The sequence below is a fragment of the Eleutherodactylus coqui genome, chromosome 6 (assembly GCF_035609145.1).
Source record: "Eleutherodactylus coqui strain aEleCoq1 chromosome 6, aEleCoq1.hap1, whole genome shotgun sequence".
NCBI classification, from domain to species: Eukaryota; Metazoa; Chordata; class Amphibia; order Anura; family Eleutherodactylidae; genus Eleutherodactylus; species Eleutherodactylus coqui.
Genome location: NC_089842.1, coordinates 89,511,155 through 89,535,009, shown reverse-complemented (window position 1 = coordinate 89,535,009; position 23,855 = coordinate 89,511,155). Strand labels below are relative to the sequence as shown.

The following is a 23,855-nucleotide window of genomic DNA, read 5'->3' as shown; positions in this document are numbered from 1 at the left end:
GCGCAAAACTTTTGTGACTGTTGGCATTCTGGGCCATCATCCGTAACTTACCCAAAAAGGGGTAAATTGTGCTTCGACCAACACATTTATGTATAATTTATGCTGGAAACGTGCGTAAATTACACCAGAAATGTACGCCAGGTCGGACCTGGAAGGTGTAATCCTCTTTATATATCAGGCACGCCATGTAATGGGAAAATATTAAGACCAGCTTTTGAAATGCTGATGTTAATTAATTCACCCCAAAATTTTAGAAAAACGTTCTTCAAACTCCTTGGCCCAGAAATTACAGACCCTTGACTAACAGTGTTGTAACATGTTGCACTGACCAAGAACAACATCTGCACGGGGTTTATGTTCTCCCCGTGTTTGCATGATGTTCATTCCAGGCACTCATTCCCCCCCCCCCCCCACACACACACACACACACAGTAAATACATGCTCAAAGATGTAATTGGCTTCCTATTAAGGAAATTTAGTCCGTGAGCCACAACAGGGACAGGAACTGATGTTAATAGTGACAAGTTCTTCACAGCACTTTGGATATCTTGGAACCCTAAAGGAAATGCAAAGTTGGCAGCCCAGAATGTAGGCAGATGCGGTGACACTTACAGATTGATCTTTGTACTTAAATATGTTTCGCCTCAAAAACAGATTTCACAATGCAGTCAGTTCCGAGGGAAACATTTCGTTGTACAGTAAATGCAAATAAGCATCAAGTAAAACGTGACTGCCCTATAGAGGAGGAATGCATGGCACCTACACACCTGCAAGAGCATTTCCATTATGTGAAGCTAGACTCCCACGTACAGGGAAGTGTCTCGTGTCAGGACGCCACCCAGGATGTTATCAGACAACTTTACTACGTTGCAATCCTGCAATTCCAGTTATTCTGAATCATTTGTACTTTCTTAGTGCCGGGGGTTCAATGCAATCTAGAAAAGTTTTGTAACATCGGAATAGGTTACAACATGTAAAGTCCATTATTGCTTTCTGTATTCTGCGTTTGTCTTCTAGTGTTCACAAAAAAACCCATCAAGACGATGTACATTCTAACTCATGTACTATAGTTATGGGAAGCCACAATTCTCTGGTCTCTGGCTGTTCACCTTAGGTAACCGATAGACAAACTCTTATTTGGCCAACGGCTATTCCTCCTGACTGCTGTCGTGCGAGCAGGTTTGTGTTCTCAATAGCGGGAGGGCAATAAACCCCTGCCAGACACCACTGGCGACGGCATATCTCCCGTGAGAATAAAAGATTGGAAATGTTAATATTCAACACGTCCACTTCTCCTCTCTCCTGGCATTGGAGGAGAGTTGAGACACCCCAATACACACTGGATATTGGCTTGTCCTCCCAGAATTATCTGGTTTGGCTGATGTCAGTCTAATGCGTATTGGCAATTAAATCAAAGCAGGAAGAAAATGCTGAATACAATAAGTCAATCCTATTCAGGCACTAAAGGCCCTTTGATACACAATGAATATCACTCAAAATTCGCTCAAAAGCCATCTTTTGAGCAATAATCGTTGTGTGTAAATGTGTGCCTATCGTGCACTTACCGTGCACTTTTTGTCCATCACTGACTTCAGGTCAGCATGGAATCCTTGTCCCCGATAAGAGAGATGGGCAACACTGATAATTTTCTTTAACAGCTTTTAACAGCTGATGTCCTGCTGGAGAACAATAGCGGTGTATTTAGAGAACAGACCACCCAATGTTCTCTAAATATATGCAAATGAAGTACTAAAGAGCTGATTAGCCCATTAGTACCTATGCCAAATAATAGTTTCTGGTGAATTTTGAGCGACCATCTGCGTGTGTAAATGCACCTTAAGAGTGCTAACTACCCCTAAATCATCAGGGGTATTATCATTAGATCTTTCAACCTCCATAGACCACCAGAGATAAAAATGCAATAACCCCTAAAGGTGGCCATCTTGGATAGATTTTGGCCGAATGCTTGTTCAGTCAACAGCTATTTCTTCAGACCTTCCATCCCCATACACATTCGACCTGCTCTGGTCAGCAAACATGTTTTTTTCAACCAGGAGAGGAGCACAGACACCTTTTGGCAGTGTATTATATCCCGCGGAGACAAAGGAATGGCCATGCTGTGGGGAAGGTCTTGTAATCCCTATACACACTGGACAGTTGGACAATGCTGCCAAGATTGGAGGGATTGGCCAACTTTTAGCTATTCTGAAAACCTCAAAATCCTATCATGCCAGAAAGCTCATTATTGAAATAAATGGATTTACTAGAGATAGGGAATTTCTGTTCATGAGATTCTTCATGCTTACTCACTATCAGTATCGCTTGGTTTAGATGTAGGAATGCTTCCATGAGCACTGCTGACAACATCCACATTCCCTATGGTTGCCATGAGACTGCATCAGCATACTACAGGCTGCAGTATATGAGATCTGTAAGATTACAGACTGCCATAAAATATTCTGTTCCCAGAATCACTAATATACAGTTCCCAGGAGCAAGATTATACAATTGCTTTTTATTCTGTACAATCGTCCGTCTAGATCCAAACTAAAGAATACAAGTGAATTTCCTACAACAATCTAGTTGTAACTATCAACGATGTGGCAATATCCACACTAAAACAAAAAAAAAAACTTGTCTTTTTCTCATCTTGGCCAGAATCCAAAATAGAACTCAGGGAGTAGTTACAACCTATTTGCAATACAAGGAAATTCATAAAGAGGGAGGTGCAGAAACGGTTAATGACACATGAATTTTATTGGTACTGTACCTTGTAAAAGATTAAACCTATTTTGACCTCAAGGATATGAAGTATTTCACTTGTCCGCATGCCAAGAGCTATAACAATTTTTATTTTTGTCTGCGCAACTTTATGGGGTTTATTTTTTTGTGGTCACAGCAACCTGCGACTTGCAGTGCAACTCCATTGAGTTCAATGGTATATGTGGTCGTAGGGCTACAGAGAAACCTTTGGGCGTGCAACCCCTATTGTTGCCAAAGTCTCCATTCAGCCTTCAGGGCCCTTTTACATAAGCCAATGAATTGTCCAGGAATTCCGCACTCTGAATCTGAATGCGTATAGTTCAGTGTAAATGCATGCCCCGACTGAACGAGGAACAAGAATTTGTTTGCTTTTTGCTTGTGCAGTTTCTGCATGACGAAAACTGAATGACGGATCGTTCCATGTAAACAGGCAGTTGTTCACTTATGAACGACTGCCTGTTTATTGTGAATGGAGATGGGTGGGCCGAAACGATCCCCATCCTGCTTCCATTCACTAGTGATGATCGTATTAAAGCACAGGAATGGGTATCGCTGAGATGACCTGTTGGGCTTCTGCCCCCCACAGGTCATCCTATGTAAAAGGGCCCTCAGCCTTATTGAGAGACAGCATTGTTATTAGACCATTCCACCAATCAGCCATAACAGTAAAGCTCTTTTCACACCCTGTTTTTACAATCCAGCATTTGTTCGATTCCAGTTTCCGTCTGGAAACTGCATAGATGATAACTAGGCCAGAAGCATAGGTGTCAATATTTGAGACGGACATCTTTCATATCTGTTTCATATAGTTTCTGTCCCTGACGGTCCGTTAAACTGGATAGAAAAGTGCCGAAGACACTGTATAGGGTTGTATCACCGTATAATGCACAATGTGGCAGGTGCTTTTGATGTTATAGATGATTGGTATTTATGAATGTAGCTGTTGTTTGATTACTGCATGTTGGCATTTGGGCTCTGCATAATGGTATTTACTTTGGTATTGTGTGGCACGGCTACTTAAGCACTGTACGACATATTTGTGGAGTGTGCAATGATTATATTGATTAGCTACTATGTAGAAGTGTTTTGCAAACATAAGGCATTAATGATGAAATCACACTGGGTGAAACTTACAATAACAGTACAGCATGTTGGAGGAAAGGGGGGTGGGGGAAGCTATTGTACAGATCATCATCCAACATAAAGTGCTTGAGGACTAAGGACTTGCCTGTAAACTGTGGAATTCATGGGTGGTTGAATTTTTCCTGAACTAGCCAATAAGAAATACCTTAACAGAAGTTTTCTAATGAGCAGCAGAGATAAGGTGTGGACCATTCAGTAAACAGCATTAGTCAGTGTTTGCCTCTTTTGTTGAGGCGTATCTGGTAGAAGACAGTAGTCTATAAAGAGTTATTACTCCTTCAGACAATGCAACTGAAAATTGCGTAAATAACAAATCTGTGCGAGACGTGTTCCATTATTTGTTGAGGGAACATGAATGGCGGGTCAAGCACAAGGCCTTCACAGAGTAGACTTAAAAAATATATATCTTTATTAATGCACAGATTAAAAGCATACAAATGGGCTGACGAACTAACAAAAATACAACAATGACAAAAATATTAACTGGGGGGGGGGTTGGGGGAGAGTAACTGATTGCTGAATAGCAACCAGAATCGGTGGGAGCCAAGGAGTTGCCCTGTGGGCCAATAAGGACCTTCCAGGTCCACGAGATAACAATGATGCTACTGATAGTGTCAAAAGGACCACCCAACACATAGGAGGTTCAGAAATGATATATCTGAAGCAACACAAGATACACAGTCCAAATTAAAAAGGACGACCTCTATACAGTTGTGCTTATCTTCATATGAGAGGGGCACAACAAGGTGCATAGAGACAGAGATTCATTGATGGAGGCTATGTCTCTCCTTGTAAAAGAATTAGAGAAGAAGGATATATTTATATTCAGTCTGTAATTCTAGCCCTGAACGAATCTAAAACTAGACTCAACTCAGGTGAACAGTTCATTGATAGTTGTAAATGGTATAATTATCAATATATTTATAAGCATTCAGATGTCTATTCAATATTAGAAACCACTTAGTGTTAATTCGATATTTAGGAAAGCTCAGATGTCTATTCAATGTTAAGAACAACTTGATGTTTATTAGATATTTAGAACGGCTCAACGTGTTTCCTTGTCTTATTTCAGACTGTTCATCAGGAACCAATGTTCTAAAGCTTCTATCTATAAGAGTGCCCAGATGTATCAGCAATGAACTGGAAAGGAAGGCCAACACGGCCGAAACGTCGCTGTTCTGTGTAATGGGGCAATAAAAAGTCTTTATACTTTTCTACATCCGCTTATGCTGCCAGTCATTGCTCTTGTGGACGGTTGTTGGGAACCTTTCTGGTTTAGGTTCCAATCTGGCTCTTGCATTTACTGGCCTGACCCTGGAACAGGAATACTTTGTGCTGCTGGTGGGACTTGTTATATTCTCATGAACTGGAAAATGGTTGACACAGACTTCCGTCAAAGAGGGATCATGAACTAGTCTGAACCACTTGTATCAACCATAGTATCTTATTTCTTGTTCGTTTATGTCAGGGTAAACTACTTGTGCTTGTGTTTAGATGTAGATATCATAGGTAAGATGTCCAGCAATAGTTGCCCAAACCAGCGTGTGTTAGAGCCTGATTTGAGTCTCCGCATGGGTATAGATGCCGAGTAAAACCAAACTGCTATATTGCAGGTTCAGTATTGTGAAAAGATGACAGACTGAGGGTCAAGTACAAGCCCAAGCTTCAAGGAGTCCATCATTACTTTCCAGATCCTAAAACATATGAAGCAGTATGTGGTTGTGTACCTAGAAGATGTGCCAAGTGTTAGGGCGCTTCTGGACAGAACCATTAGTGTTCAAAAAATGATTCAAACGAGCGAAAGTGATATCATCGTCCAGTCTAAACGCAGGCCAACAAATGAATGACAAATTAGAATTGTTCACTTTTTGTTTGTCGTTCATTTCATGCAGGCATAAAATTAATCATTGGCTCGTTCGATTTAAACAGCCCTTGTTCAGTCCCTTTCATTCACCCATACAGGAAATATGAAAGATTATGAACAATTTCTCATTTGAACGAGGCAACGATGTATCTGCTTTTATAAACAGGCTGCGTGAGACCAAATGAGCCAGCGGTGACATCACTCACCTGTTTGCTTGTTGAAATGATAATTGGCTCATCTAAAAGGACTCAGGTCTTCTTTAGACGGACATATTTGTGCGCAATACGCAGAGAATAGAACCTATTGATGTTAATGAGTTCTCTCACATGAATTGGACCTGCTTTTTCTTTCTGCGTATTTGTACAGCAAAGGTCTCCATTGATTGCAATTTTCATAATTGCGGAAAGGTCGTGGGATCCGCATCATCCCCTAGAGACAGCGCCGCCTATTCTGTACTGCGCATGCGTGCCAGCCCCCACATCCGCAGAGCAGGATAGAAGATGCCGGACAGGTACGCCGGAGTCACAGTGTGCAGGCAGCCTTACTCAGTAAAACCATTATATATGTTTTTGTTAAAAAGATACATGGTATCACTACCATCATAACAACCCATAAAGGGGAAAAAGCACTTTATTTAAACTGCATCCACTGGAAAAAATGTATAAACAATGGCAATATTGCTGTTTACTTCCCAGTCTCTCATAAAAAATGAATATTAGTTATAATGTACTCTAAAGCAATGCCGAAAGAAAACGAGAACCTGTCCTGCAAAACACAAAACCCCATATGGCTAAGTCAGGAAGGAATTTTTTTTCATCAAATGGGCTAAATTGGCTCTTTGGGGGGTTTTTTTGGCTTCCTCTGGACCAACAAGGAGGGGAAGGGGGTTAAAACAGGCTGAACTAGATGGACATTGTCTTCATTCAGCCTAACATACTATGTTACTAAAATCTAAAATAATGCACAGTTTTGATACTCACATTAAGAAATAAACGTTGTAAACTGCACTGTTCTATTTCTATTGTTTGTAAATGATTTGGGTCGGCACTGCTAACATGGAAGAACAACTCCGGTGGATGGCTAGGTCCAGCATAAATGGTCATGGTCGGGCTCAGCATGAAAGGCCACTTGTAAATCTAGAGTAGGAAAGAGAAGCAGCACTCAACAATCAATAAAAACACAGTGTTTACGGTGCAAATAAAAGCAACAGCTCTTCGCATGCAGCCATGCTTCCGCTATGCTCATGTGTCAAACTCAAGCCCCGCAGGCAGAATCCAGGCCACCATGTCATTTTATGTAGTCCTGATGCAGAAGTACCAGCTCTCCTATTTCCCCGAAGGACGCTGCCAGCACTTGGCCAAGGGGGGGACACCAGCACAGGGAGAGGGTGCTATCTCGGGTAGTGAGCTTCAGCGTATACCTGCACTCCGCTCTAACAGCCCTACGCAGACACCATAGTCACCTTTGAAGGTAGAAAGCTCGGTGCTAAAGAGGTAGAAGGGGAGAAACACCATCATAGTGCATAGAGCTCCATAGCCATATTAAGGAGTGGTTACAACAAGGGCTCATTCACACAGACATATACAGTTTTGGTCCATGAAATACGCAGCATTTTTACAGACCAAAACTGTGTACTTGGACCTTCTTGTATTTTTCACATGTGTAAAAATTGTGTTTTGCGCAAAAAATGCATTTTTTCCGTACATGTAAAATACATGTGTAAAACATGCATGACTCAATACTCCAATGCAAATCACTTGTGATTAAGCTTTCCATATTATGCACATAAAAATATGCGCGTAATACAGAGAACAGATACGCTAGTGTGAATGAGCCCTTACAAATAGCCTCCTTTCAACAAAAGTCAGAAAAAACTGTCAGAGACTATCAAAAAACACGATAGATGTGGCGCAAGCATTTAAGACAGTTTACTGTTGTAATTTGTGCCGTGTTTGAAGCCCCTTTCTGTTTATGGATTGGGTGCCACTTCTTATCTTCTACTCTGGATCTGCTTTCATCATTATTGTATCATCAAAGAGAACTCCCTCCTCTACTCATTGGGAGACCTGATGCTCCATGTGATGGGTCTATCCGTAGAATGGTCTAGACTTCCATAAAACTCAACATTTCCCCTGCCCCCATCACATCAATTCATGTAATCAATCCTTCCTTTGCGATGTAACATAGCCTGTGTCACACTGAGACTCCTTTACCTGTTTGACCAGTTTGCTGCAATGCTGAGAAGTACTAAACTATGAAAATAAACTATTTTTAGACTTCAGAAGTTTAAAGTAATGTTTTATTCATAAGGAAGTTGAAAATAGGACAATGACTACACGGCATTCTATGCTGTCACAATCCTGCTCCATCAAACCACTGGCTATTTCCACTACATTGATGACATCCTAATCATCTGGATCAGCTCTGAACAAGAACTAATAAAATTCCATGAAAGATTCATTGCATTCTACCCCACCATAAACATAACATCCAACTACTTGTACGCAGAAATCAACTTTTTGGACACCCCCATAAAAATTTTAAAACACTCAATACAGACATCCCTATACGGAAAACCCATTAGTCAACCCTCAAACCTCAGATGGGACAGTATCCACCCCAAACACAATTAAAAGTGAATAGACAGGGATGAATATTTACAGCATCTTAAAAGAACATGCTTAAATCAGGGCCACCATTCTACCTTAACCCCTTGAGTGGCACGCCCGGAAAATTTCCGGGGACGAGCTCCACTGCTCATAGCAACATAGCCCGGAAGATTTCCGGGCTATGTATCACTATGGGAGCTGCAGAGTACAATGCCACAAGCTGTGACAGTGTGCTCTGCCTGCACAGACCCACACAGAGCAGTGCAAGGGCTTTGAAAAACCAGCAGAAGATATTGCCGACATGTCGGCAACCTCCTGCTTTGTTTACAGGTTGCCATAGAGACCATCGGCTTGTCAGAAGCAAGCCGATGGTCTCTGTGGCAGGGAGAGCTGGTTGTTAGCTGTCAGAGGACAGCTAGGTACCAGCTCTTACAGCAGAGATCAGAGAAAACCTTCGATCTCTGCTGTGTTAACCCTTTACATGCTGCAGTCTATGTGACTGCAGCATGTAAAGGGTTGTCACTGCAGCATGTAAAGGGCTGTCACCATCGGACCCCCGGAATGTGATCAGGGGTCCTGATGGGTCCCTGTGGAAGTCCACTAAAGGGACAAAAAAAAAAATGTAAAATTTTTTTTTTAAAAAAGTTAAAAAATTATTAAAAAAATAAAAAAAACACTTGTCTCCCTTTACTTTGTAAAAAATCAAAAATACAATCACACATGTGGTATCCATGCATCGTAATGACCCAGAGAAGGAAGTTAATACATTATTTAACCCCTTAATGACATGGCCCCTTTTTTTCTTTTTTCCCCATTTCTTTTTTTCCTCCCCCCTGTTTAAAAAATCACAACTTGTCCCGCAAAAAACAAGCCCTAATATGGCTTTGTCAATGGAAAAATGAAAAAGTTATGGCTCTTGAGACGCAACTGCAAAACTAGTTGAAATTCAATGATTAGATCATTTTAAAAAACCTGCCCTGGTGGGCACGACAGGGTGGTAGGAAACCTGCCACTCAAGGGGTTAATTGATGATAACATGACCAGAGCCACCAGGAAAGAATAAAACAATTGTGTACCTCTAGTATGGATCTTCAAATCAAGTGGCTATAGATACTAAAGGAAAACTGCAAGGAAACTCCATCATACCCTACACAAGGATGACCATCTGAAAACCATATTCCCGGACCCTTCCCTCCTATGTTACAGCCAACTTCCAAATTTGAGGAACTTAATGATTGGGAGTGCAACACATTAAAAGGAACGTATCCCTGCAAAAAGGTGCTGCAAAACCTGCTCACATGTACTAACTACTGACAGGATACAAATCCTCAACACATAACATTTAATTAGAAATCATACAGAAAATAGGACAACCTTTCCAAATCGGTTCATGGTCATGCCGGTGGGGAAAAGTATACACCAAAAAAGACAAAGAACTGTCCACAGGAGCTCAATGCATAAAGCCTGTCATAGGTAGAATAGCTTTTCATCTAGTCATTTTGTCAATAATCATCTACAGTATAAGAATCAATACATTTATTGTATCTAAGGAACCGGATCCAGCAGTTCAAAATATTCTAGGTATTGCATCTATGGCCAGCTCAAGAGCAAAGTTTACATGAATATTAAAACAATGTTAATTGATGCAAGTACAGAAATTCTTCTGCATAATATTACCTTAAGTTATAATAGTTGGGCGAGTGAAGAGTGGTAGTGGGGGGGGGGGGGGAATACCAAGAAACAACTCTTTTTAAAGATACTTCAGGAAGGGTGGTCCATGATCAACCATGTGTGTAGAAGATACCGCAGAACTACTTCAGGGTTAATTCATAACGGGACAATTCAAAAACAGACTTTGACTTTCGTGAATCGTAGAATTCTAGTCTTTGGATTAGTGATATAAATACAGATATCTAACGTTTCTGTCATGTATGTGGGGAATTTTCTCATCTTTCTTTATAGTAAGAAATTAACAAAGTCCTTACGGGTTTACTTACATAGCTATTTACTCTCCAAGTATTTTTTTGACCAAATCCAGAATGAATCTTAGGTGATCCTCTTCTTTTCTGCAAAGATGTGCATAGTAGTGTGTTCATACCATTGCAGAGGTTAGAATGACGCACATTCTTGGCTACCCAAGATCTGACGACTAGGTGCTTGTTTGCCACATCTCCTTTCCATGATCCTTTGGTCAGGGAAGTTGTCCCATAAAAATGAAGTTCTCTCTTATCCATATAGTATGCGATAACTAGCCAATCAGTGGGGTTCTGACCATTGAACTCCTATGATCATCAGAATGGGGTCCTAAATGAATGGAATGGTGGTCACGCATGTGCCCTACAGCTCCATTAATTGTAATGGGATGCTGGAGATTGAAGAGCACTTGAACGCTATTATCTCCAGTCCTATTGAAATGAGATGCACAGTGGTGTGTATGCTTGACCATCACTCCATTCATTTAGGGATGCTCATTCATGATCATTGGGGTCCCAGCGGACCCCCATGATCAGATAGTTATCCCCTATCCTGTGGATAACTTAATTATGTGGGACAAATCCCTATTGCCTCATTTGTTAGACCCATGGAAAGGTGATATCTGTACAACTCATTACCATCCATTACAATAAGAGATGTAGCCCACGTAATCTGGACCCCTTCTCTCAAAGGGCCCCATAGCAGTCACATTTGTTGTCTCTAAGATATGTATGACCTTGTCTCTGTTAGGATCAAAACAGGTTTATAGTAAAAGATTTACCAAATGAATAAAGACCAAAAATCTGGACATTTACATAGCTTTAAGAAAATGGTCATAACCAGTAGGTGACTATACAGGATCTGTATGCTGCCATAACACTGGTGGCAAATACGAACGATTCTTCACCTGCACTTCGCCCCATAAAAGTCTCAATTTAGGCTGGCCGCCAGTCAGTCGAACTTGACTATTTTTTTTAATTTGGTAACTGCCACTTGATACTAGAATAGGAGTAATGATACAGTAGACTAGGTGAACCATGTGGGCCTTTTTCTGCAGTCCAATTTTTGTTTCTAGGATAGACCGGTTCTCTTCATTGATCATTTAAAACTGTATTGTGAGGAAATCATTAAGCAGATACATAAGTTCTGGACTGTGGAAAAAGCTTCCTAACCATAGTAGAGGATATCAGAGACATGGCTAAACTTTTCTTTATTGGGAGCAATGATTCCATTTGCCACTTTAACTCTGATCTTACCGAAACCATTGGTGCCCAGTTTTGGAACAAGCAGAAGAGTTGGGGGGTATAAGGAAAGGTGAAGGGATGGAAGGAGGAGCAGGTACAGACAGGTGATGTAGGAGAAAAAAGCTAGGAAAATTAATGAGGGAGGTGGCGGTGATGTCACACTTCAATGTATTGTGTCCTCCCAATATCAGCTATTGGATCTGTATAAATATCTTTAAGCTGACCTGAATTGTCACAGCTCACAGAACATCCTCACCTGAGACAGCTCTGCAGATCAAGTAAGTGTCAGCTCTTCAGACCAATGTCCTATGCGTGTGCTCCAGGCTTCACTTTTACATTGGATGAGACTCCTTACAGAATTGCACTTTCTGAGCTGAGAATTATCTTCTGTTGTTCTACATTTTCTGATCTCTTGGAATCACGGACCCTTGGATAAAAACTCCGGATCAGAAATTGTGGCATTTTACAAATCATTTGAAGATTTTGTGGCCAGATCTATAGAAACTGGAGCAGTTGCCAACAGCAACTTTTTTTTTTACCATGAAAGCTGCAACCTGATTGGTTGCATTCGGCATCTGTTTTACTATTCATCTGCACCAGTTTTGAGTAATCTCCTCCTTCCAGGCCATACTGTAGAAGTATATTAGAGAACTTCTGCGCTCTGATTTTTCATCTTCGTATAGCTAATCAGTGCTGGTTGGCAAATGCATTATTTTACATTTATGGTTGGATTGGATTGCTTATGATTAGAATTTTCTTAAGACCCTGTTGGTTGCATCATGTTGTAGGGTGTAGAGTCATAAGTAGGTTGTGTATACAGTATGTGACTTTGTATTTGTAAAGATCTCCGACTGCTAACTCTTTACAATGAATCACATTTTCAATGATTTTTACTACTATGGAACAATCCAGATCAAAAGTAAAATATTTGGATTATTGATTGCTGTAAAGATATGGCATATTTTTTCCTGTCTAATTGCTGAGTACCATGACAGAAGTCCTAACGAAGCCCATTGTAAACTAAAGTTCAGTTGGGCACTATTGGACCTGTCATACAATGGTTCCAGCAGAGCATTGTGGCTTCTAAAGCAATCTATATGACACTCATGTGAACAGAACCTTAGATAGATGTTGTTCTCCTATATTGATGAGCAAAGGAATATATAAAGAAATGTTATCATATGTAATTATCCTCTATATCGAAATATTTCCATTATATTCAACAACAAATGCAGTAACGGCATAGAAATATATAGATATCTTAAGTACCCATGTAACAACTGTAATAGTTATGAGCTCATCAGTTACAATTTTGGTACTCTAGCTTAGTCCTGAAGGACTTTTTATCTGACTCCATTTATGTTCACTCTATTACTTACCAGGTCGTTGCGATTACAGTAGTTACCATAGCTATTTGAGTTGTTCAATGGGAGTTAATAATAAGCAGTGTAGTTCCGTTGGCAACTTTCAACTGATCCCTACCAGTAAACATTTTGTTATATGATAGATTTCTCACCTTCCTCTATACTTTTTCTCTCAGTAATCGGGAATCTAGATACTTCTGTCAACCAGTGGGGTATGAAGAAGAGAGGTGGTCTCCATTATTTATAGTACCACAGACCATGTACAGGACAACCTGGTTGGGGTTTGTGCTGTACTTCTCACTAATGTATAAAAGGTAAAGGCTGTTAATTTACTTTGTTGTTGTCTTACAGATCACAATGTCTTATCCAATCACTGCTCAACCCCAATGCACGCAACAAGGATATGCTGCCAGTAGCAGTCTGTGGAGCTCTGAAGTCAACGACTGCTGTCAGGACACGAGAATCTGTAAGTCATAATGGTTGGATATTCAAAAAAGTCATTTTTTTTTGTAATAGCTAAAAACGTAGGTGAGTCACCATACTGGAGGCAAATCAAGTAGACTGCATGCTCAACACACCATAGTCATTCTTAATAGACATGGATAGCCAATAGTGTGAATCTATTATCAAGTCTCAAGTAGGGCTTCATATATTGTAAATGTGGCCACGTTGAGAACAGCAGACTTGTATGAAAGTCTTTATCTGCCATACATCATCTTTACACCATAACCTTATATACATATTGTTAGATGTTAACCAAAATATTACTTGATCCTTGTACCAAGAAGACCATGGTTCGTCAAAGTTTATACTGGGAATCTGCAAATTACACTTTCTATCATTTTTAGACTAGAAGATGGTATTGTTGGAGGGCCCAACAAATCAGATTCTTCATATATCTTAATGTGACCACTTATAGCCAGATATATTGTATTTAGACCATTCTGTTTTTGCTTTTGTTTAGGTCTTTGTGGAGCATTTGTTCCTTGCATTCTGGCATGTAATGTGGCCAAAGACTTTGGAGAGTGCTGCTGCTTGCCATGCCTACCAGGTACTATGGTTGCCCTGCGGACAGGCATGAGGGAAAGATATGGCATCCCGGTAAGTTTCTGTTTGACAAGTAGCTCTTACATGTCTGGCCATAGCTGTGGCATCTACTAAAAGCTTGAGTACAGCCACACATGAAATGCATGCTGCTGATTTGTGGGTGGGAAATCCATAGCATTTACAGTAGCAGCAAAGTGGATGAGATGTTCTTAAATCCTATCTACATGCTGTGTAACAAATCTGTGTGGAATTGACCTGTGGTTCGAATATGAACTCCGCAACATGTCCAATCATGTTGTGAACTTTCACCATGGATTTCATCCTGTATAATGCATAGGGTGAGTTCCTTGGCAAATCCATTGCTAAATTCATCACATCCCCTACTGATTCCTGCAGTGTTTTAGTTAGCCCCTTCACCCCCCCAAAAAAGTGATTTCTTTAACTGGTCATTTTCTAGTGACACATTTCCTCTTAAAGGGCTTGTCTGGTTACAGGACAATAATTCTACTATAGTTTCAGCACCACTTACCCATCCTTTGTCATGGGGCTCCAACACAGTTGCCCCCCTGCCTTCTTGGTGATTGTTGTAAAGATGTCATCACAGGAAATCATCTGACTGCTACAGCCAATCAGAGGCAGCAGCATCACTGCCTGCTTTCCTGGCATCAATGGGTGCCATGATGCCAGGAGTTTAGAACAATGATACTGCAATCTCTGATTGGCTGCACTGGTTAGGTGACTTCCTGTGATGACATCTTTCGCAACAATCAACAGTACAGGATCCCGCGGCAGAGGATGGGCAAGTGCTGCTCTTTTTCTCTTTTTTGACAGTTTGAGCTGTAGCAGAAGTGTTTTTTGGTAGTCGGACAACCCCTTTAAATGAACACTTGCAACCATGTTTTTCTATCCTGTACAATTCCTTTAAAACAAAAATGCTACTTATGGTTCCAATTTCTCTTTCTAAAGTGTCTCTTGTTTTGCTTTACAGGGAAGTATCTGCAACGATTGTGTATGTCTCGCATTCTGTGGACCGTGTACACTTTGTCAAATGGCCCGTGAGATGCAGCGAAGGAAATGCTAAGACCGTATAAGATGCACCAAGTATCAATGGACTGTTGTGTCACTAGATAGAGAGCTGTGATATCGTCTTTGGTTGGAGTGATCCGACCACTCAATCATTACATACTCCAATGTAGAAGGAAGCAGAGTCATACTATATAGGTTCTATGCATTACAAAGGAAGCCCCTATACATTTACTCATACATATCTCATTACTCCAATAACAGTTATTAGAATATTTAGAAAGATTCCTGAACTTCTGATCTCTCCATATTATGTTAACATTGTCCTGTAGTGCAATAGACTCTAACGTGGATCTTCAGCTGTGGTCAAACTCCAACTCCCAGAATGTGTCTTAGGGCATGCTGGGAGTTGTAGATTCACAAGAGCTGGAGAGCCACTAATTGAAGACCCCTGTTGCAGTGTATTGTCGACATGCAGTAAAAAGTTATTTTCCTGTGTATAAAATTAATTTTATTTTTATTTACTTTTTGTAATATCCATTTATTTACACTGTATGAACCTCTAATGAATGTACAGAATAAATATATGTAGAAACTGTTCATTGAATCAGTTGTGCTTTTTTTGGAAACTACTACAGAAAGATGAATATATATAGCAATTCCCTAATAATCCCTAATAATCCTATAGCAGCATCATGCCCTAGTATTAATCAGATGGAAATTTTCCGTTGGTGCGGCTTTTGACAGGAAATCAGCTGCGAATCTATACTTTGCGTTGCTCCCCCTCACCTCCTCCGTAGGCTTCCTGCTGTCAGCGCTCCTCAGCTTCCGGTTCCTAGCGGCTTGGTCAGGTGCAGGGCCACTGGTCAGGTGATACTGGTCAGGTGAGGCCACTACAAGCCGCTGGGAACCAGCAGCTGGGGAGTACTGACAGTGGGAAGCCTACGGCGGAGGTGAGGGGGAGCACCGAATAGTTTGAAATCAGGTGTGGATATGCAGCTGATTTCCAGTCAAAATCCACACCAATGGAATGGATTTTGACTGTTTTGAGGATGACAAAATGCTGCGGAAATTTCTGCAGTGATATTCCACAGCCTTTCCATCATGTGTAAACATACCCTAAGTCAGCAAGAGGTATGCTGCCACATGCAGAGTGGCCTCAGTAGTACTAGTGTCCCTTAAATGAGTCCTAGTAGTAATAGTGGCCCCAGTAGTAATAGTGTCCTATATATTGAACCCAGAAGTAATAGTGTCCTCCAGAGTGGCCTCAGTAGTAATAGTACCCTCAGCAGTAATAGTGTCCCCTATATTGGCCTTAATAGTAATAGTGTCATCCAGAGTGGTCTCAGTAGTAATAGTGTCCCCTATGTTGGTCCTAGTAGTAATAGCAACCCCCACCATGGCCCCAGTAGTAATAGTGACCCCCACCATGGCCCCAGTAGCAATAGTGACCCCCAACATGGCCCCAGTAGTCATAGTGTCCCCTATATCAGCCCCAGAAGTAATAGTGTCCCCCATAGTGGCCTTAGTAGTAATAGTGATCTCAGTAGTAACAGTGTCCCACCATATAAGGTCAAAATGTTGCCTTTTAATGAATATAGAGGAAGAAATAAAGAAAATTCTTTTTGTACCATATATGCTGCCACAAACTCTGTTATGTCAGTAGTAATAGTGTCCTCTATATTGGCCCTAGTAGTAATAGTGACCCCTATATCGGCCCCAGAACTAAAAGTGTCCCCCAGAGTGGCCTTGGTAGTAATAGTGACCACAGTAGTAATAATGTCCCTCAACAGTAGCATCAGTAGTAATAGTGTACCCTATATCATCCCCAGTGGAGATAATGCCCCACACAGCAGCCCCAGTAGTAATAGTCTCCCCTGTATTGGCCTCAGTAGTAATAGTGACCCCTACAGCAGCCTTTCCAAATCAGTTCATGGTCATGCTGGAGGGGAAAAGTATACACCACAAAAATACAAAGAATTGTCCACTGGAGCTCAATGCATAAAGCCTGTCATAGGTAGAATAGCTTTGCATCTAGTCATTTTGTCAACGATCATCTACAGTATAAGGATCAATACATTTATTGTATCTAAGAAACCGGATCCAGCAGTTCAAAATATTCTAGGTATTGCATCTATGGCCAGCTCAAGAGCAAAGTTTACATGAATATTAAAGCAATGTTAATTGATGCAAGTACAGAAATTCTTCTGCATAATATTACCTTAAATTATAATAGTTGTGAGAGTGAAGAGTGGTAGTGGCGGGGGAGAGGAAAAACTACCAAGAAACAACTCTTTTTAAAGAAATGTCAGGAAGGGTGGTCCATGATCAACCATGTGTGTAGAAGATACCCCAGAACTACTTCAGGGTTAATTCATAACGGGACAATACAAAAACAGACTGACTTCTGTGGATCGTAGAATTCTAGTCTTCGGATTAGTGATACAAATACACATACCTAACTTGTCTGTCATGTATGTGGGGAATTTTCTTATCCTTCTTTATAGTGAGAAATTAACAAAGTCCTTACGGGTTTACTTACATAGCTATTTACTCTCCAAACATTTTTTTGCCCAAATCCAGAATGGATCTTAGGTGATCCTCCTCTTTCCACGATCCTTTGGTCGGGGGAGTTGTCCCATAAAATAAAGTTCTCTCTTATCTATATAGTAGGAGATAACTAGCTATTCGGTGGGGTTCTGACCATTGAACTCCTATGATCATGAGAATGGGATCCTGAATGAATGCAATGGTGGTCACGCATGTGCCCTACAGCTCCATTAATTTCAATGGGACTGCTGGAGATTGAAGAGCACTTGAACGCTATCATCCCCATTCCCATTGAAATTAATTAAGCAGTGGTGCGCATGCTTGACTATTACTCCATTCATTTGAGGACGCTCATTCATGATCATTGGGTCCCAGCAGACCCACACGATCAGATAGTTATTCCCTATCCTGCGGATAACTTAATTATGTGGGACAACATTTTTTTTTCTTTTATTCAAATAGAAGTAAACCTACAACGAGAAAAAGTCATTTGGTCCCTGTTTACAACATAACATATGTTTTTGGTGCATTTTTGGGTATTTACCGCAGTTATAAAGGCATGGTTGGTAAAAACATCAACGATAAAACAAAATTGGTGTCTGAAATTGATGGAGATTTACTACATGAACAAAGAAAGTAAAAATAAACATAGATATTGTTTGGGAGTTGGCAGTGAACTGAGGATACAAAATGGAAGCATATTGGTATTATTAATCCTATAATCATTTAAAAAACTGGAACAAATTTGAGAAAACTTTTTCTCCTTTCTGACATCTTGTAACTAAAGGGTTTATCTTACACAGCTGAAGTGTTTGAAGTAGTCGGAGACATGGGTTTGTTTTTAGTCTTTTAATTCTGAGCATTTTGTTTTAGCATCTCACTGAGGAAAGCGGAGATTCCTCACCTGCCCTTCACCCCATAAGATTCTCAATTTAGGCTAACCACCAGTCAGTAGAACTAAACATTTTTTTTTTACTTGGTAGCTGCCACTTGATGTTGGAATTGTAGTAACAATAAGGTAGACTAGGTGAACCATGTGGGCCTCTTTCTGCAGTCCATTTTCTGTTTCTAGGATAGACTGGTTCTCTTTATTGATTATGTAAGATTGTATTGTGGGGAAATCATTAAATGTGGATACATACATTTTGGACTACGCAAAAAGCTTCCTAACCATAGTAGAGGATATCAGAGACATGGCTAAGCTTTTCTATATTGGGAGCAATAATTCTATTTTCCACTTTAGCCCTGATGCTACCGAAACCATTGGTGTCCAGTTTTGGAACAAGCAGAAGAGTTGGGGGAGATAAGGAAAGGTGAAGTGATGGAAGGAGGAGCAGGTACAGACAGGTGATGTAGGAGAAAAAAAGCTGGAGAAATTAGTTAGGGAGGTGGCGGTGATGTCACTTCACTGTCTGGTGTCCTCCCAGTATCAGATACTGGATCTGTATAAATAGCTTTAAGCTGACCTGAATTGTCACAGCTCACAGAACATCCTGACCTGAGACAGCTCTGCAGATCAAGTAAGTGTCAGCTCTTCAGACCAATGTCCTATGCGTGTGCTCCAGGCTTCACTTTTACATTGGATGAGACTCCTTACAGAATTGCACTTTCTGAGCTGAGAATTATCTTCTGCTGTTCTACATTTTCTGATCTCTTGGAATCATGGACCCTTGGATAAAAACTCCGGATCAGAAATTGTGGCATTTTACAATCATTTGAAGATTTTGTGGCCAGATCTATAGAAACTGGAGCAGTTGCCAACAGCAACTTTTTTTCTTTTGCCATGAAAGCTGCAACCTGATTGGTTTCAATCAACATCTGTTTTACTATTCATCTGCACCAGTTTTGAGAAATCTCCTCCTTCCAGGCCATACTGTAGAAGTATATTAGAGAACTTCTGTGCTCTGATTTTTCATCCTCGTATCGCTAATCAGTGCTAGTGGGCAAATGCTGGTTGCATCATGTTGTAGGGAGTAGAGTCATAAGTAGGTTGTATGTATGTGACTTTGTATCTGTAAAGATCTCCGACTGCTAACTCTTTACAATGAATCACATTTTCAATGATTTTTACTACTTATGGAACAATCCAGATCCAAAGTAAAATATTTGGATTATTGATAACTGTAAAGATATGGCATATTTTTTCCTGTCTAATTGCTGAGTACCATGACAGAAGTCCTGACGAAGCCCATTGTAAACCAAAGTTCAGTTGGGCACTATTGGATCTGTCATACAATGGTTCCAGCAGAGCATTGTGGCTTCTAAAGCAATCTATATGATACTCATGTGAACAGAACCTTAGATGGATGTTACTCTCCTATATTGATGAGCAAAGGAATACATAGAGAAATGTTATCATATGTAATTATCCCCTATCTCAAAATATTTCCATTATATTCAATATGGAAATGCAGTAATGGCATAGAAATATGGGATATGAAGAAGAGAAGTGGTCTCCATTATTAGTACCACAGACCATGTACAGGGGCTGGGTGGGGGGAGGGTTCAAGATAAACCTTTGTACCCGGGCCCATGAGCCTTTAGCTTCCACCCTGCATCTCACTAATGTATAAAAGGTAAAGGCTGTGAATTTACTTTGTTTTTGTCTTACAGATCACAATGTCTTATCCAATCACTGCTCAACCCCAAGGCATGCAACAAGGATATGCTGCCGGTTGCAGTCAGTGGAGCTCTGAAGTCACGGACTGCTGCGCGGACACGAGAATCTGTAAGTATTAATGGGTGGATATTCAAAAAAGTCAATTTTTTATTTGCAATAGCTAAAAAAGTAGGTGAGTCACCATACTGGAGGCAAATAAAATAGACTGGGTGCTGAACACACTATAGTAGTTGTTAATGGACATGGATAGCCCATAGTGTTAATCTATTACCAAGTCTCAAGTAGGGCTTCATATATTGTGTATTTTGCCACGTTGAGGACAGCAGACTTGTATGAAAGGCTTCTCCGCCATACATCATCTTTACACCATAACCTTATATGATTACTGTTAGATGCTTCAAGAGTCCGTAATACAAAGCAAATAGAGATGAGCGAGCACGCTCGGATAAAGCGGTTACTCGAGCGAGCATTGCTCCTCTCGAGTAACTGCTTACTGGTCCGAGCAACCGGTTTATCCGAGCGTGCTCGCTCATCTCTAAATGCAAAAGTAACCAAAATATTACTTGATCCTTGTACCAAGAAGCCCATGGTCCTTCAAAGTTTATACTGGGAATCTGCAAATTACACTTTCTATCATTTTTAGACTAGAAGATGATATTGTTGGAGGGCCCAACAAATCAGATTCTTCATATATCCTAATGTGACCGCTTATAGCCAGATATATTGTATTTAGACCGTTCTGTTATTGCTTTCGTTTAGGTCTTTGTGGAGCATTTGCTCCTTGCATTCTGGCATGTAATCTGGCCAAAGACTTTGGAGAGTGCTGCTGCTTGCCATGCCTACCAGGTACTATGGTTGCCCTGCGGACAGGCATGAGGGAACGATATGGCATCGAGGTAAGTTTTTGTTTGACAAGTAGCTCTTACGTGTCTGGCCATAGCTGTGGCATCTACTAAAAGCTTGAGTGCAGCCACACATGAAATGCATGCTGCAGATTTGTGGGTGGGAAATCCATAGCATTTACAGTAGCAGCAAAGTGGATGGGATGTTCTAAAATCCTATCTACATGCTGTGTAAAAAATCTGTGTGGAATTGACCTGTGGTTCGAATCTGAACTCCGCAACATGTCCAATCATGCTGTGAACTTTCACCATGGATTTCATCCTGTTTAATGCATAGGGTGAATTCCTTGGCAAATCCATTGCTAAACTTATCACATCGCCTACTGATTACTGCAGTGTTTTTAGTTATGGTAACCCCTCCACCCAAAAAAATTCACCTGTTGTGCCTCCTATTACTATTCTATTATCAAGTGGGCAGTCCTCACTGCCAAGTATTAATGATCAATGGCTAAAGTGGAGACTGCTTACTTGTCATTAATTAGCATCTGGCTCTGAAATAGCAGCCACAGTGAGTGAATGGGGGAGCTAAAAACAATTAAAGTGCAAGACTCAGCAGGGTTACAGCTGCAAAAGGTATGCAGCTCTTCTGCCAGTTAAATGGGACCTAACAGGTCCTATTTAAAGGAACTATATCACAATTTCTTATTGTATTGAAACCAGATAGACATTTTTCCATTTTTCTAATTAGTTTTTATTTTCTGAGTGTAGATTTTTTAAAATTCTGCTGTCTGTACAATACTATGGGGGTGGCCATCGTTCCTGAACTACCCTCTCAGTGTGATCCTACCTGTGATATTAGTGAGATGACAGCTGAAAAAGTTTTCTCTACTGATCAGGAAGTGACAGACTAGTATTAGGCTCTGTGCTCATTGGGAAAAATGCAGGATTTACACACACACACACACACACACACACACACATATATATATATATATATATATATGTTTGTGAAAAAAAATAAAAAAATATAAAATCACCAAAAATTCTTCAATGTTTACCACGAAAATGTGATTTCAAGACAAAATTTCTACTATAGTTCTAGCAGTTTTAAAATAAGAAAAAGAGCGGCACTTATGAGTCCTTTGCCATTGGGATCCAACACAGTTGCCCCGCTGCCTTCTAGGTGATTGTTGCAAAAGATGTCATCAGAGGAAGTCACCTGACTGCTGCAGCCAATCAGAGGCAGCAGCATCACTGCCTGCTCTTCTGGCATCAGCGATTACAACCTGGTGCTAGGATGCCAGGAATTTGGAACAATGACACTGCAACCTCTGATTGGCTGCACTAATCAGGTGACTTCCTGTGATGACATCTTTCACAACAATCAACAGTACTGGATCCTACGGCATAGAATGGGTAAGTCCTCTTTTTATTTAAAGACAGTTGGAGCTATAGTAGAAATGTTTTCTGGTAGCTGAACAACCCCTTTAAATGAACACTTGCAGCCATGTTTTTCTATCCTGTACAATTCAAAAATGCTACTTATGGTTCCAATTTCCCTTTCTAAAGTGTCTCTTATTTTGTTTTACAGGGAAGTATCTGCAACGACTGGCTATGTATCTCCTGCTGTGGACCGTGTACACTTTGTCAAATGTCCCGTGAGATGCAGCGAAGAAAATGCTAAGACAGTATAAGATGCACCAAGTATCAATGGACTGTTGTGTCACTAGATAGAGTGCTGTGATATCATCTTTGGTTGGAGTGATCCGGCCACTGAAGCAGAATCATACTATATAGGTTCTATGCATTACAAAGGAAGCCCCTATACATTTACTCATACATATCTCATTATTCCAACGACAGTTATTAGAATATTTAGAAAAATTGTCCTGTAGTGCAATGGACTCTAACGTGGATCTCCAGCTATAGTGAAACTCCAACTCCCAGAATGTGTCTTAGGGCATGCTGGGAGTTGTACATTCACAAGAGCTGGAGAGCCACTAGTTGAAGACTCCTGTTGCAGTGTATTGTCGATATGCCGTAAAAAGTTATTTTCCTGTGTATAAAGTTCATTTTATTTTTATTTATTTTGTAATATCCATTTATTTACACTGCATTAACCTCTAATGAATGTACAGAATAAATATATGTAGAAACTGTTCATTGAATCAGTTGTGCTTTTTTGGAAACTTCTACAGAAAGATGAATATATATATCAATTCCCTAATAATCCTACAGCAGCATCATGCCCTAGTGTTAATCAGATGAAAAATTTCTGTTGGTGCGGCTTTTGAATGAGTATCAGCTATGTATCCATACTATGCGGTACTCCCCCTCACCTCCTCCGAAGGCTTCCTGCTGTCAGCACTCCTTGGCTTCCGGTTCTCAGCGGCCTGGTCAGGTGCGGTGCCACTGGTCAGGTGAAGCCACTACAGATGCTGGGAACCAACATCTGGGGAGTGCTGACAGTGGGAAGCCTACGGAGGAGGTGAGGGGAAGCACCGAATTGTGTTAAATCAGGTGCGGATATGCAGCTGATTTCCAGTCAAAATCCACACCAATGGTACCAATTTTGACTGTTTTTTGGATGACAAAATGCTGCGGAAATTTCTGCTGCAGAAATTCTGCAGCATGTCCATCATGTGTGAAACATGTAAGACAGCTAGATGTATGCTGCCAGTATGCGGACTCAGTAGTAATAGTGTCCTCTAAATTAGCCCGAGTAGTAATAGTGGCCCCTGAAGTAATAGTGTCCTCCAGAGTGGCCTGAGTAGTTATAGTGTCCCATAATCAGAAAAAGTAATTTGCTCT

At 40.6% G+C, this 23,855-nt stretch overlaps 2 protein-coding genes across 2 annotated transcripts; both read left to right on the top strand.

Moving 5' to 3' along the window:
• Nucleotides 1–11,739: 11,739 nt before the first annotated feature.
• On the top strand, nt 11,740–15,632 carry LOC136632351 (cornifelin homolog B-like). Its single transcript, XM_066607155.1, has 4 exons — nt 11,740–11,876; nt 13,314–13,428; nt 13,927–14,063; nt 14,998–15,632. The coding sequence occupies exons 2-4, from the start codon at nt 13,320–13,322 to the stop codon at nt 15,088–15,090; spliced, it is 339 nt and encodes a 112-aa protein (XP_066463252.1). The 5' UTR covers nt 11,740–11,876; nt 13,314–13,319; the 3' UTR covers nt 15,091–15,632.
• A 3,350-nt stretch (nt 15,633–18,982) lies between these two features.
• LOC136632352 (cornifelin homolog B-like) lies at nt 18,983–23,205 on the top strand. The gene is made up of 4 exons (XM_066607156.1): nt 18,983–19,102; nt 20,196–20,310; nt 20,962–21,098; nt 22,636–23,205. Exons 2-4 carry the CDS (start codon nt 20,202–20,204, stop codon nt 22,726–22,728), a joined length of 339 nt encoding a protein of 112 aa, XP_066463253.1. The 5' UTR covers nt 18,983–19,102; nt 20,196–20,201; the 3' UTR covers nt 22,729–23,205.
• The last annotated feature ends 650 nt before the right edge of the window (nt 23,206–23,855 follow it).

Bases quoted from the DNA above. Each gene is read 5' to 3' on its own strand.
- LOC136632351 (XM_066607155.1), top strand. From the start codon at position 13,320: ATGTCTTATCCAATCACTGCTCAACCCCAATGCACGCAACAAGGATAT. The intron at 13,429-13,926 runs GTAAGTCATAAT...GCTTTTGTTTAG, and splicing joins CTGTCAGGACACGAGAATCT to GTCTTTGTGGAGCATTTGTT. The intron at 14,064-14,997 runs GTAAGTTTCTGT...TTTGCTTTACAG, and splicing joins GGGAAAGATATGGCATCCCG to GGAAGTATCTGCAACGATTG.
- LOC136632352 (XM_066607156.1), top strand. From the start codon at position 20,202: ATGTCTTATCCAATCACTGCTCAACCCCAAGGCATGCAACAAGGATAT. The intron at 20,311-20,961 runs GTAAGTATTAAT...GCTTTCGTTTAG, and splicing joins CTGCGCGGACACGAGAATCT to GTCTTTGTGGAGCATTTGCT. The intron at 21,099-22,635 runs GTAAGTTTTTGT...TTTGTTTTACAG, and splicing joins GGGAACGATATGGCATCGAG to GGAAGTATCTGCAACGACTG.